This window comes from Mangifera indica, chromosome 9 (assembly GCF_011075055.1).
Source record: "Mangifera indica cultivar Alphonso chromosome 9, CATAS_Mindica_2.1, whole genome shotgun sequence".
In the NCBI taxonomy this organism is placed as follows: domain Eukaryota; kingdom Viridiplantae; phylum Streptophyta; class Magnoliopsida; order Sapindales; family Anacardiaceae; genus Mangifera; species Mangifera indica.
The window spans coordinates 17,977,567-17,990,202 of NC_058145.1; the positions used below are offsets into that span (position 1 = coordinate 17,977,567).

Genomic DNA, 12,636 nt, shown 5'->3' on the forward strand with positions numbered 1-12,636 from the left:
TAACTTTCTGACATTGGATAGGCATCAGTCCTCATACATGATTTTGTGACTTTATATAGATTTGTGTTTTTGATAAACAATTGTTCAAGTTTTATTGCTGTGACCCCCTTTGTGAGGAGACACTCCTTCCAAAATTACAGAGCTATTTTGCTGAGTTCTTTAAAGAGAGTAGTCTAACAATCAATCGAGAGAAATAAATAAATAAAAGATGAAGTATAGAAAAATTATAATAATTTTTGCCCAAAATTCTCCTCTCTTTTTAACACTAAATTTAACATTAACGTATGCCATAAGAATACATGTTAATACTAGTGCATTAAAACTTAGGTTGAACCAGTTAGTTCAATCGAAATTCAATATCAAACTTAATCTATATTATAGTTGAATACATATTTTAATCATTAGATGAAATACATAATATTAAATTTTTATTATGTGATATATATATATATATATATATATCATTAGTTTGATTAATTTGACAAATTGATTTGATCTATCTATTGAACTGCATGTCTGTTCTTTAGACTAGTTCAACAAAATATTATATAAATATATTGTATTTCTATTAATTTTTCAAATTTAAATATATAATTTTTTTATTTATATGTATAAATAAATTAAGAACCTTCTCAGAAAATTCACCTCCAAACAAAATAGACATTTCGACCTTTGTCATTTTACACAACAAAACAACAAACTCTAGGGGTGGTCATAAATGAAAGCATAAAAATTAGAAGGGCAAAGGACCATTTTCCCCTTAAGTTTTAACTCAAATTTAAAATTATATTTATAGCAGTTAAAAACCTAAATTCTTATATATAATTTAACTTTTATTAATTTTTTCTATTAAAAATAAGGTTAAAATAATTATTTTACTATTAATATTAAAAAGATATAAAATTTTAGAGCAAAATAGTTATTTTTCTATTAATATTAAAAGGATATAAAATTAATTATATTTTCCCTTAGGTTTTAAAAACTAATAATTTTATCATTGTCTAAAGTTTTTAAACTTTAAAAAATAATATTTTCACCCCCAAACCTAGGATTTTCATATTTTTCAAACTGTGTATCCCCTTAGAACTTTTAAAATTTGCAGTTTCACTCTCACTTTTCAACTTCAACTTCTAGCGTCCTCTGATGCCTGAGTCTACTATAAACATTAATGCGAAGAAGAGATCTCTGTCTCTTTGTCTTACTACCTTTGCCCATCAGGTCAAGAGAAGAAGAAGGCTGAAGAGGACCCAAGAAGGGATGTCAAAAGCTAAAGTTGAAGAGTGAGGGTAAAACTATCATTTTTGATAGTTTTGGGGGCAGCTACAGTTTAAAAAATATGAAAACACTAGGTTTGGGAGTAAAAATGTTACTTTTTAAACTTTAGATAAGAGTAAAATTATTATTTTTTAAAACTTGAGGGGAAAAAGATAATAAATTTTATATCTTTTTAATATTAATAGTAAAATAACCATTTGACAGAAGTTAAGTCATATACGAGAGTTTGAATTTTTTATCTATTATCAGTGTAATTTGGAATTTAAACTAAAATTTGGATAGGAAATAGTTCTTTGCCCAAATCAGAAGCATCGAAAACAAATCTTGAGGACTGAAGAGTTTAGAGTCAACACGAGAGAGAAGAAAAAGTAGCTCCTCAACTCAGCAGACTTCTGTAAACAGAACAATATCTATTTTCTCGCACGTTGATTTGGGAAACACCAAAAACAAGAATACCCAGAACACGTTCATTATAAATCCTTTTTTTCCTTTGTCTAGCTTTGGGGAAGGATAAAACGTTTTTTCGTTGATGGGTTCGTTTTATTTTCTTTTACTATCTCTCTGTTTCTTCCTCGTTTCCCCTGATCCTTCAAACTCTGTGAAAATTCCCGATTTGCTCAGTGACAAAGAAAGGTATTTTCTCCGTTTGTCGTATAAAAATGCATTGTTTTGTACGTATAAATAGAAAAAAAATGTGAAAAATGTTTGATCTTGTTGTTAAATTCTGTTTTCCGTTTTTAGGCATGGATCAGTTCTTAGTTTGAAGAGGAAGGCTATATTTGATCCTACACATGTCACTCAGCTTTCATGGAGTCCGAGGTTCTCTTAATTTTAAAAAAAAAAATTATTTGGGTTTTTTTATGTTTTTAGAATTTGAACGTTGTTTGTTGATTATGTAAAATCTGAATGTTGCTCTTTGTTAATAATTTTGCAGGGCTTTTATATATAGAGGCTTCTTGACAGATGAGGAGTGTGATCATCTTATTAATCTGGTGAGATCATTGTGTTTTTATAGTTTCAAGTTTATATATATATATATATATATATATATATATATATATATATTAACTTGATGGTGTGATTGTTCTGGTCGAGAATTTTGGAGGAAATTTTGTGACTTTGATGTGAACATTCTTGGTGGGTTGGAAATGATTTGCTTATATGTTTTCCCATCTGGGTTTTTGTTAATTTGTGGATTAGGCAAAGGATAAGCTTGAGAAGTCGATGGTTGCGGATAATGAGTCAGGAAAGAGCATAGAAAGTGAAGTTCGAACGAGTTCTGGCATGTTTCTTAACAAATCTCAGGTGAATCATATGATGATTTGATGCTAGGTATCTTATTGTATTGCTAGAGTAATATACTTCGTGCATGTTAAAATAAGCAGAGCTTATTAGATTTTGTTAATGTGTTTTTCTCATTTTCGTCTGTTAATGGTGTCAAATAGTTAATTATTTCATATTATTTTACAAAACTTTTGGTTCCAAGATTGGATATAGGAGCTTCTTTTGGGTTACAATCTGTAGAGAAGCTTAAAGTATGATGTCAGGGTTGGTTAATGTATTACTTCTAATTGTTCTTCCCAGCAAGTTATTCTGACTTACTGTCATGCCGCCAAAAGGGGAAATTTTAGTATTCAATTGCTTGACATTGATAAACTTTCATCCTTTAGCCACAGTTTGTTATCTTGCTAACTAATCCATAATATACTTATGTATAGCATTGTATGCATCCTTGTCCCTGCCTAGGTCCAGTTATGAAGGGTTTTGATTAATCGTTAACAAAGTTTGGTTTCAAGATCTGTTTGTCTCTTTCTTTTGATTGAAGGGTCAAGCCTTGTCTGATATTGAATTATCTTGAACGTGCTGAACTGTTTCACACATATTAAGATATGAAAATCTTCTCAAATGCTCTAAACTATTTCACACATATTAAGATATGAAAATCTTCACAAATGCTCTAAACTATTTCCCACAGATAAGATAGGAAAGAATTTTCTTGAATGCTCAGAACTATTTCGGATTGAACCGTGGTCAGAATTTTTTTTATAATCCTTCCAAATTTAGTGGCAATTTAGTTTTCTAAGCAGTAACTTTGACTAAGATTATGGAATTCTAGCGTGTCTTGGATTGCTTGATGAAGCATCTCCTTTTGAATTAATAGAGATGCAAGCTAGTTATTAGCTCTCTGTAGCCAAAACATTTTTCTTTCTGGCAGACAATTCATTAGGTAGCTAAGCTTTGTGGATATGGGGCTATGCTTATAAAATGGTAGTTAAGAGCCACTTTCCTTTTTTCCAAATAAGGCTTTATAAAATACTATGTTTTTCTTTCTTACATATATTGTGGTGAAGATTATGTTGGACAACTCTGTGATGACTAATCCAGTCATAGATTACTGCAGCAGATCTATCTGTATATTTCAGGAATGTTAGATGAAATGCACTTTCTGTTTTAGTAAAGAAAGAAAATTAGACAAAGAATAGAGAAATAGGGTGAATAAGGTTGGGACAGATTAGAAAGAACATCAAGAGAAAAAGACAAGACCAGAAGAGAAGAAAAGAAGTTTAGAAGGCAGGAAACAGAATAGGAGAAGAAAAAGAACAGAAACTTGAAGAAAGGGGGAGAGGGGAGAGAAAACTGAGAGAGAATAAGATAAAGAAGATCAATCAATTATATTTATTCATATTCAACGACCTAAAATAAACTAAATTGAGGCTTGAATGTATAAGCCTTATCAAAATGGATTGAAATTTTAACACTTATATAGTCTTGGTTGTTTAATCTCTGAAGGATGAAGTAATTGCTGCTATTGAGGACAGAATTGCTATGTGGACGTTTCTTTCTCAAGGTATATCTATTATAGGCTTGTTTTTGACACTTGATTTTTTTTAGCAGTTGCAAAGTGAACTCTGTATGATCTTTCTATAACCTGGTCTTGTATGCAGAAAATGGGGAATCCATTCAAATACTCCACTACGAGAATGGCCAAAAGTATGAACCTCATTTTGACTATTTCCATGACAAGGTCAATCAAGAGCTGGGTGGCCACCGAATTGCCACAGTGTTGATGTATTTGTCTAGTGTCCAGAAGGGTGGAGAAACTGTCTTTCCTGATGCAGAGGTACACGATTGCTTGTGACTATAGTTCTTGAATCTCTTTACTGCTCTTTGGTTTTCTCCATGGTGTTCTTTTATTTCATTCAGATTGCTCATGTTTTATGCTCTGCAGGGAAAATCGTCTCAGCCAAAGGATGATAGCTGGTCTGACTGTGCTAAACAAGGCTATGCAGGTTAGAAAAAGTCTCACAAACATCTATATTCTGATGTGGATTCATAACTTCATAATTTTGAAATAAGAATAACTCTGTGAAAACACTGAAGGCTATGTGAACATTCTAATTTAATTGGCTTTAGCAATTTACTCTTTAACATCGTTGTCATGATATGTAATTGAATTCCCCCTCTACCTACAGTGAAACCCAGGAAAGGTGATGCCTTGTTGTTCTTCAGTCTTCATCCAGATGCAACTACAGATCCAAGCAGCTTGCATGGGAGCTGCCCAGTCATCAAGGGTGAGAAGTGGTCTGCAACCAAGTGGATTCATGTCAGGTCCTTTGACAAAGCAGAGAAGGTGCCAGTCGGTTGTGATGATGAGGATATGAACTGTCCTCTGTGGGCAAAGGAGGGTGAGTGCAGAAAGAACCCTAGTTATATGGTGGGCACGGAAACCTCTCCTGGATACTGTCGAAAGAGTTGCAATGTATGCACATCATCAACAGCATCCTCATAGGAAGCCCTCTCTGCAGTTTTGGCTCCTCTATCCTTTTCAGACTGATGATGGACTAATCCCTTAGTATCTGGTGTTGTACATAACATTGAGTTTTGCTTGCTGGGAGCATGCATCACGAGGATAGAGATACTACTATAATAAAACTCTGTTTAGCTCATTGAGTTACATGTACTATTAGTCAGTCTCATTTTTTTTTTTTTTCTTTTTTGGTCTGTATGATTTAAAGTTGTTATACAAAACAATTTAAGCTCTACTGCATGCAATTACAAATGACAATTGCAAATTCAGTTTCCTTAATGATTCTGGAGCATTCAGAAAGGTTATAAATGCCTAGTTGTAAAACTCCTTAGTCCTGTCTTTAACATCAGCAATCTAAAGTTTTCAGATGAAACAATAATTGTGATCTGAAAGCCATCATTGGGTAACATAAATTATTTTAAACATTTTGGTTGAATAGCCCTGTGAATTGTAATATTAAAAATTTGTAGGGTTATAAAAATACTTAAAATCCCACGCTTCTTGAATTCGTGGAGTTTTTGAACTTTTCTAACACAAATATATCCTCTAGGATCCTCGTAGGTCTATGAAACTTCAGCAACATTTAGAGCTTGAGCAACAGGGGATGTTGTCTTCAACTAACTCAACTTTGACACAAGTCGAGGAGAATTCTGGGGTATACAACAAATGTGCTGAAGATTCTTCATCTCCCTTCTTTTGTGGGTGCCATTTTGAGCAAGGACAGTTACACGAATTCACTTTCTTTTGCACTTTTGGATGGCTCTTTTGATAAATCAAGTTAGAGAATTTTGATTATAAAGGGTGAGTCTTCTAGTTTTGTTTTACACAGAATTTGTGAAAGCTTGTGATTGTTTTGGTAAGGTTGTGTGTGTGTGTGTGTTTGTTTTTAAGCGTCTTAACCATTAGTACTGTGAAGCACCATATCAATTTGAAGAACACAAAATTACTATTTAATTAAAAATTTAGGGGTAGAGTTGAATCGAGCCGATTCAAGCTCGGCTCAATGTTTAACTCTAGTAAACTAAGTTTGAATTGAAAAATGATCAATTTGGCAAACTAAATTTGAGAGTGATATCTTACTAATGTTGTTACACCAGAATTCACCTCGCTAGCAATTTTTTTTTTTTTAAGATGACTTTTATTCTTATTTGGTATTTTGTTCATCAACCAAATTGCGTCAAGCTCGAGCTTGAGTTAGTTTTTGTTTGGACTCAGCTTGAGTAACATTCTTAAATAAATCTTATATTAACAAAATATTTGAAAAATATTATATATGTATGAACATATTACATCAATTTTAAATGATAACATAAAATTAGTCAAATAACCTATGACTTTTGAGTTATAAAGTCTAAAAATAAAACATAAAATTAGTCAAATAAGCTATGAACTTTAAATTATAAAGCTCAAAAATAAAAATGTAATGGAGTACGTCTAAAGCGAACATACATTGACAATAGAACAATCTGTTGGACTAGAGATGTGATGTTATAGCTGAAACTGAAATCCATTACTGGTTATTAAGAAAGAGACCTCACAGATTGGTTATTTTCCCTGAATAAAGAAAAAAGACCGAGTCCAGTGATACTCTGATCATTCTTCAAGTTAATGGTATCCCGTAAAAATAGCTAGCAGTATTATCAGAATTACAATAACAATAAACCATATCGGTTTGGCACCTAATTATAGTATTCAACAACGTTCAGATTCAACTTCTCCTGAATCCAAGGGATGGAAAATTGATTATATAGAATGAGAACCACCATTTGGTGAGCCTAAAAGATTTTCAAAGATTACTCAGGATCAGCCAGAAAATTACCAGGACAAACTGAATCCTAGAATCAACTGACCACAAATATAAGAGAAAAATTTTACTCTCTAAACCAGAAATCACATGCTTAGTTAAGGAACAAAAAGTGTCAAAGAAATCCAGAGGGGTAATTCTAGAAGCAGTGATCTATCAATGGCATCATTGCAAAGATCCTCTGTTTCCTTCAGGAGACAGGGTTCATCCGGGCGCATATGGAATGATCTACATATTCTTGATCCTAAAACGGGCATCGCAGTTCCTACTGCAACTTGTGTTAAACAGGGTGATAATAAGCATCTTCCAAACATTGATACTAATGGAGAGGGGAATCTGCACCAGAATAATCACATTGATTCTTACAGTCCTGGAACACCAATACCTCCATCTCCTTCAGAAAATGAGGCTGTTTCTGATAAAAAGGTTCAAGGTTGTGGTTTTTCTGCACTTTTTGGACGATGTAGTAGAGGGTAGGATTCTTCAATGTTATTCTTTTTGGTCATGTAAAATTCTCCTGGATATACTTTTCTTTTACATTCTTTTGCTACATAAAAGTTTGAATTGGGATTACAGAAATAATGCTGTTATAACTTTCCTGAGGATCATGAATATTACTAGTCATGGAAGTTACATTTTTTTATTATCCATTTTTCTCTAATCTTCTACTTTGAAACAGATAAATATTATATTCAACATCTGAAATTAATCTAGCCAACACTGAAATAAAGAGAGCAACACTTGAATTACTGAAGGGTAAAACATTGTTAAACCATCCAAAGTCCAAGCTCATTAGAAGGTGTTTATCGATGAAACAATTGCTCAAACCTGAAAGTTCTGCAGCCTGTCTCTTTCAGTCTTAATTCCGAACCCATTGGTGTCGCTGTACAGTTCGTTGAATTGAGAGCCAAGCATGTGAGAAGAATTACTTGGTAGAACAGTAAACCTATCAAAAGGCGGAATCGGCTGCATAGTTTTGCCATGAAGGCACACAGCTCTGGGATTGTTGAACATCATGTTGTCTAGCATTGCAGATGTTGGAATTGGATCAAAATACATAGGGTGCTGCAGTTGCTGTTGAGTGTATGTTGCCACATTGCCACTCATCAAGCCACCAAATTGTGTATGATCATCGCCGTTCAACATTGCAGCCAATGGATTATCACAATGAAATGGTACTTGAACAGATGGATAATAAGGGGCCACTGGCAAGTCAAGTTGCTTCACAGCAGACAATGGGAACAAAACTTGACTATGTTGATTAGAATTGCTGAATCCAACCAAAGCACCTGTTTCAGAAACTTCCATCAAATTTTGTTCAGTTTTTAACACCTCAATTCTCCTTCTGGCAACTTCAATTTTAGTGTCACATATAGAGACTAGTACTTTAAGTTGATCAACAGAAAAACCGTCAAAACGACCATCCCATCTGGGGAATTTAGCCTCCAGATTAGCCTTGCAAAGTTTAGCAATCTTGTCATCAACTTTTCTCTTTCGACTCAAAAAGAAATCAATCAAACTCTGAGGTCTGATTCCATGTGCTGAAAAAGCCTTCTCCCTGTACAAGTTGATAACTTCCATCACTTCTTCTCGCTCCTTGGGCCAAAAATCCAACTCTGCTGGTTGATTCTGCATTTTTGGACCATAGATTATGAGGCAAGTAGGGACTCCACATAAAGTGGAGAACTCTTGAGCCTTCTTTTTCAAACCCTTCTTCCTCTTTTGATAGGTTATCATACGAGCCTTTTCCTTCTCAATCAATTCCATTACGAGTTTTCCGCGCCCCATCTTCAATCTATCAAATCAAACAAACTCAATATAAAAAATTTAGATTCATCAACTACATCTATGCACAGAGAATATATAAACAAAGTGACAAAAACACAAAAAAAAATATACAACACGTACAAACTTATGATGTTGTACAATAAATTCCCATATGAAATCTAGAACTTTATAAGTGATTTTACACTTCTCTTCTAGGTCGGTGTCAAAGAGGCAAAAGTTACGGACTTTAAATATGAAAAACTTAAAAGTAAATAAATAAATAAACAACCGTAGAGCTTCAATGGCTTCTTATAAGTCTTTAAGAGATAAAAGATGGAGATTTCATAGACCTTTATAGAAGGAAGGAATTGATTTCCCAAAAGTCATGGGTTTTTTTTGAAGTAATTGTGGAAATAAATCAAATTTGTTGCTTTGTTTTTGGGCAAATTATTATTACTAAGTCAGAATATTTAGAACTTGCCTTGTAAATGAAGGTACGAAATATTACATAGTGCTAATTTGTAGGGACTTCGATTTCCTAAAGGATCACCAATATGATATAATTATATGATATCAAATCTTACAGTGTGCTGTGCTGAAAGGACTTCAATTTCCCGAAAGAATATTCTCAATCAGAATTCTCATATTTATCTTGATAACAATTGGATATGTGGAAACCCTTTGAACAAACTAGGATAAATCCCATATCTTTTCTATTTACTAGCACATATATGTACACGGGTTTTTATCTAATTATCATAGATAAAAATAATATTAAATATAAAAATTCTGTAACATAAAATGAATGAAATAGCGAATCTAAACCGTTATTATATTTATAGTATAACACAAGCTTTTATCCCAGGTTCTGGTGTCCATGTTCCATGGAGCCTACCAAGAACAAATGAACATGAATATTATAGAACAATCATCATTTCAAAATATAAACAGATAAATCACATAAAATTCGTGTGTTTATACTTATTTTTTTCTTCGTCAGTCTGTACACTCATATAATTCTATAAAGAAGAACCAGGAAACCAAGCTAGAGGTTACAGAATAGCAAGAGATTACAGTTGGGGGAAGGGGGGTTGGGAGAAATAGAAATGAATAATAATGGCTGTAGCTCTAAATCAGTTCATTCACCAGGAAACTTGTACCGTACTGTCATTCTTAGGATTTGAGTGCCTCATTGCAACGTTGCCTACGGGCCAAGTCGGTGATACTGTTGATTAGTGTGGTCGATTTTATTTAATCTTACGCAACATAAGATATTTTCTGGCAAATTTTCCGCTTTATTTTCCTGTTTGAATGTAAAATAGTATGTAAGTCATACATTGCTTGGCTATAGGTCCTGAGAAAGATTGGAAATTAACCATTTTGATAAGAAAATAAGGCACCTGAATTGTTAGGCTGAAATCCACAGTACAGAGCTTAAATCTGTCCTGAAATGCTTCGAAACCTTTCCGAGCAATGTAGCTAAATCTGTGCATGTCAATATCAATCTCAAAGTAGTTTCCTCCCTGCAAGAGATAACATTTTAGTCACCTTGAATTTAAACTGTAATCTCAAGAACTTGGCATGACAGCACCAAATCTATTTCATCAAAGAGCAGATATGACTGGTTTCAATTATTTTGCTTAATTGATGAAAGGAAAGAAAATAACTTGCAATTACAGGACACATGCAAAGCCACAACACAAGTGAAACAAACTATTGATTTGGTATCACTTCATCAGGCAATCTTCTTCACAGTTGCAATAGTTTTATGGTAATTGAAAAGTTACAAAGCAATATTACCAAGTAAAATTCATGTTGAGGACGCGATAAAACAGGCTTTTCATTATATGCATTCAGAAGCTTCTTCTCAGTTGCACTCAAATGAAGATCTTCAATGTTTGCAATTCGGCCCAAGAGTTTCAACCTTTCCCTAAAAGGGGAAATCGTATCTATAGGGAAACTTTTGACCCTCTCCACTTCATCGTTGATTATCCTCTGTGATTGAGAGAATAAATGGACACAAACAGGTTAATCCAGAGAAGTCATAAATCTACTGTTTGATGCAGTTACTTTCTGAAACAAAGACTAAATACAATCCAAATTTAAACCTACTGCATAACTTCAAAGCAGGGAAGAATCAATTATCTTACAATGAAATTTTCTTGGAAATGTAGTGGCAGCTCCTTTGAGTAACTTTCAGATAACTTGAAGTACAACACCAAATTCATTCCTTCCCCATCATTTTCACTTTGAAAGACAGTGGCGGGATATAACGGCATCTGAACATATCAAAAGTGTCATTTACTAAAAAAACTTTTGAAAACTGTTTAATACAAAAAAAATAATAATAATGTGGTTTGACTTCACGGAAAGCTCTGGGCAATAACTTAGTTTAAAGCATCTTTCAACTAGTAGTGAACTTAATTTCAATGGATAAATCGACATTATGTGCAAACGAAATTGAGCAGTACAAGTACCTGGACATTGACAACAAGAATTGAAGGGATATCTTCATGTGAATTCATAACAGGAAGTTCTACAAAACGAGCTATGTGATCAATTTTCCGTGGGGATAAGAAGACATCAACACCAAAGGGGCAAAATGCAGCATAATTGGGAGCAAAATCTTTCTTCTTATCTCTGTAATCAACAAATTAAACAAGAATTCAATACTAAAAGTTAAGTGAAAATAAGTAATTTACTTGAACAATTATATTGCAAACAGCTAAAAGGGTTGAATATAGTGCAATCTTTAAAGTCATAGACAAATCTCACATCAACAAAGCACAAGAGATATTGGGTTTTTACAGACATCTCCAATCACTTGAGGATGATAACAGAAAATTAATTAAATAGTATATAAGCTTCTAAATTGTTAAAACGCTAGTAGCTGACTTTGTGTCATCAAGTATCTGTAATCTGATAACATAATCATATTAAGATACAATGCTAATGCTCTCACCTAAAGAAGTTCTGTGCCCGGACTTTAAAACTACTAGGTGCAATAGGTGACCAAGAATCAGGCATATTTTTGTCTATGGGGCAAAATGTAGTCGAGGAACCGGCGAGTGGTCTTTGTGTAAGGGCCTTAGGTGAAACTGTATAAAAAGACAACCAAATTAGCATAAGACTGCCATACAAACTCGAAATTGAGAAATTCAACAAAAAGGTGAGCTCACCTAATGGTGGATTGCCATGTCCGTCCCTCAATTTAAAGGAAAGTTTTGAAAGTGACGAAAGTTTTGCAAGTCCTTTCCTCTTTGATTTCGGTGTCCCTGAACTTGACAATCTTTTTGGAGACAAAATGCCGCCCCCATTGACAGACGCAAACTCTGCTACACAATCAAAATAACCAAACCGCTTGATTCCCATAAGGAAAAAAAAATGTGCCAAAAATCACCCAACACAATTTGAAAATCAAGCCACGTACCATCATGAACACTGTGAAATTCTTCATCCAACTCAGACTCCAAAGCTGAACGAGAATCAAACCAAGCTGAATCTATACTTCCTGCCCACAAACAAATTAACAACCAAATCAAACCCAGATAAAAAAAAAAATCCCACTTCAGATTAGCCCTCAGAAACCTTGAAAAGTTAATTTCTTCTCAATTTTACGAGAAGAAACATTGCGCTTTGTGGTTTTCTTTCCCTTCACGTTCTTCTTCTTCTTCTTCTTTAACAATGTTGATGTACAAGCTCCCATCACTTCAAATCTTCGATGAGCTGAGTTTCGAGAAATGAGTGTTATTAATTTATTGGAGAAGGTTAGAGATCCAAAGCGAAGAATTTTCAGAATTGAACTGTGTTTCGGCTTGGCTCAGTCTTATTCTGGGTCTGGCGAGCCCATTTTGACTTTTCAACGCCAAATTGACGACAATAACGTAGTTTGACGAAAGTTGTGAGGTCTTACGGTCCATCGTGGGTCCCAAAGGAATGCCACGTGGATTCCAACAGGTTGTCCAGATTCGTGAAGTTCTTT

The 12,636-nt window shown here is 33.8% G+C and overlaps 4 protein-coding genes across 7 annotated transcripts; 2 read left to right on the forward strand and 2 right to left on the reverse strand.

Annotated features, from left to right (window-relative positions):
• Positions 1-1,586: 1,586 nt before the first annotated feature.
• LOC123226514 (probable prolyl 4-hydroxylase 7) lies at positions 1,587-5,362 on the forward strand. The gene is made up of 8 exons (XM_044651040.1): positions 1,587-1,908; positions 2,017-2,094; positions 2,210-2,267; positions 2,476-2,580; positions 4,066-4,123; positions 4,221-4,396; positions 4,505-4,565; positions 4,749-5,362. Exons 1-8 carry the CDS (start codon positions 1,805-1,807, stop codon positions 5,063-5,065), a joined length of 957 nt encoding a protein of 318 aa, XP_044506975.1. The 5' UTR covers positions 1,587-1,804; the 3' UTR covers positions 5,066-5,362.
• Positions 5,363-6,617: 1,255 nt separating this feature from the next.
• On the forward strand, positions 6,618-7,513 carry LOC123224871. The gene has a single exon (XM_044648616.1). The coding sequence runs from the start codon at positions 7,047-7,049 to the stop codon at positions 7,362-7,364; it is 318 nt and encodes a 105-aa protein (XP_044504551.1). The 5' UTR covers positions 6,618-7,046; the 3' UTR covers positions 7,365-7,513.
• Positions 7,514-7,608: 95 nt separating this feature from the next.
• Positions 7,609-9,458, reverse strand: LOC123224870 (agamous-like MADS-box protein AGL21). The gene has a single exon (XM_044648615.1). The coding sequence runs from the start codon at positions 8,673-8,675 to the stop codon at positions 7,710-7,712; it is 966 nt and encodes a 321-aa protein (XP_044504550.1). The 5' UTR covers positions 8,676-9,458; the 3' UTR covers positions 7,609-7,709.
• A 152-nt stretch (positions 9,459-9,610) lies between these two features.
• On the reverse strand, positions 9,611-12,497 carry LOC123224868. Of its 4 annotated transcripts, none has more exons than XM_044648614.1 (9): positions 12,243-12,497; positions 12,085-12,156; positions 11,834-11,986; positions 11,617-11,752; positions 11,132-11,294; positions 10,805-10,933; positions 10,455-10,649; positions 10,055-10,177; positions 9,611-9,957 (listed from the first exon to the last, which is right to left on the reverse strand). In XM_044648614.1, the coding sequence occupies exons 1-9, from the start codon at positions 12,358-12,360 to the stop codon at positions 9,859-9,861; spliced, it is 1,188 nt and encodes a 395-aa protein (XP_044504549.1). In that variant the 5' UTR covers positions 12,361-12,497; the 3' UTR covers positions 9,611-9,858. The 4 variants fall into 4 exon arrangements, with proteins under 4 accessions (XP_044504549.1, XP_044504548.1, XP_044504546.1 ...); XM_044648613.1 differs by having other exon boundaries at positions 11,834-11,989; XM_044648611.1 differs by having other exon boundaries at positions 11,834-11,989; positions 12,085-12,165.
• Between the last annotated feature and the right edge of the window lie 139 nt (positions 12,498-12,636).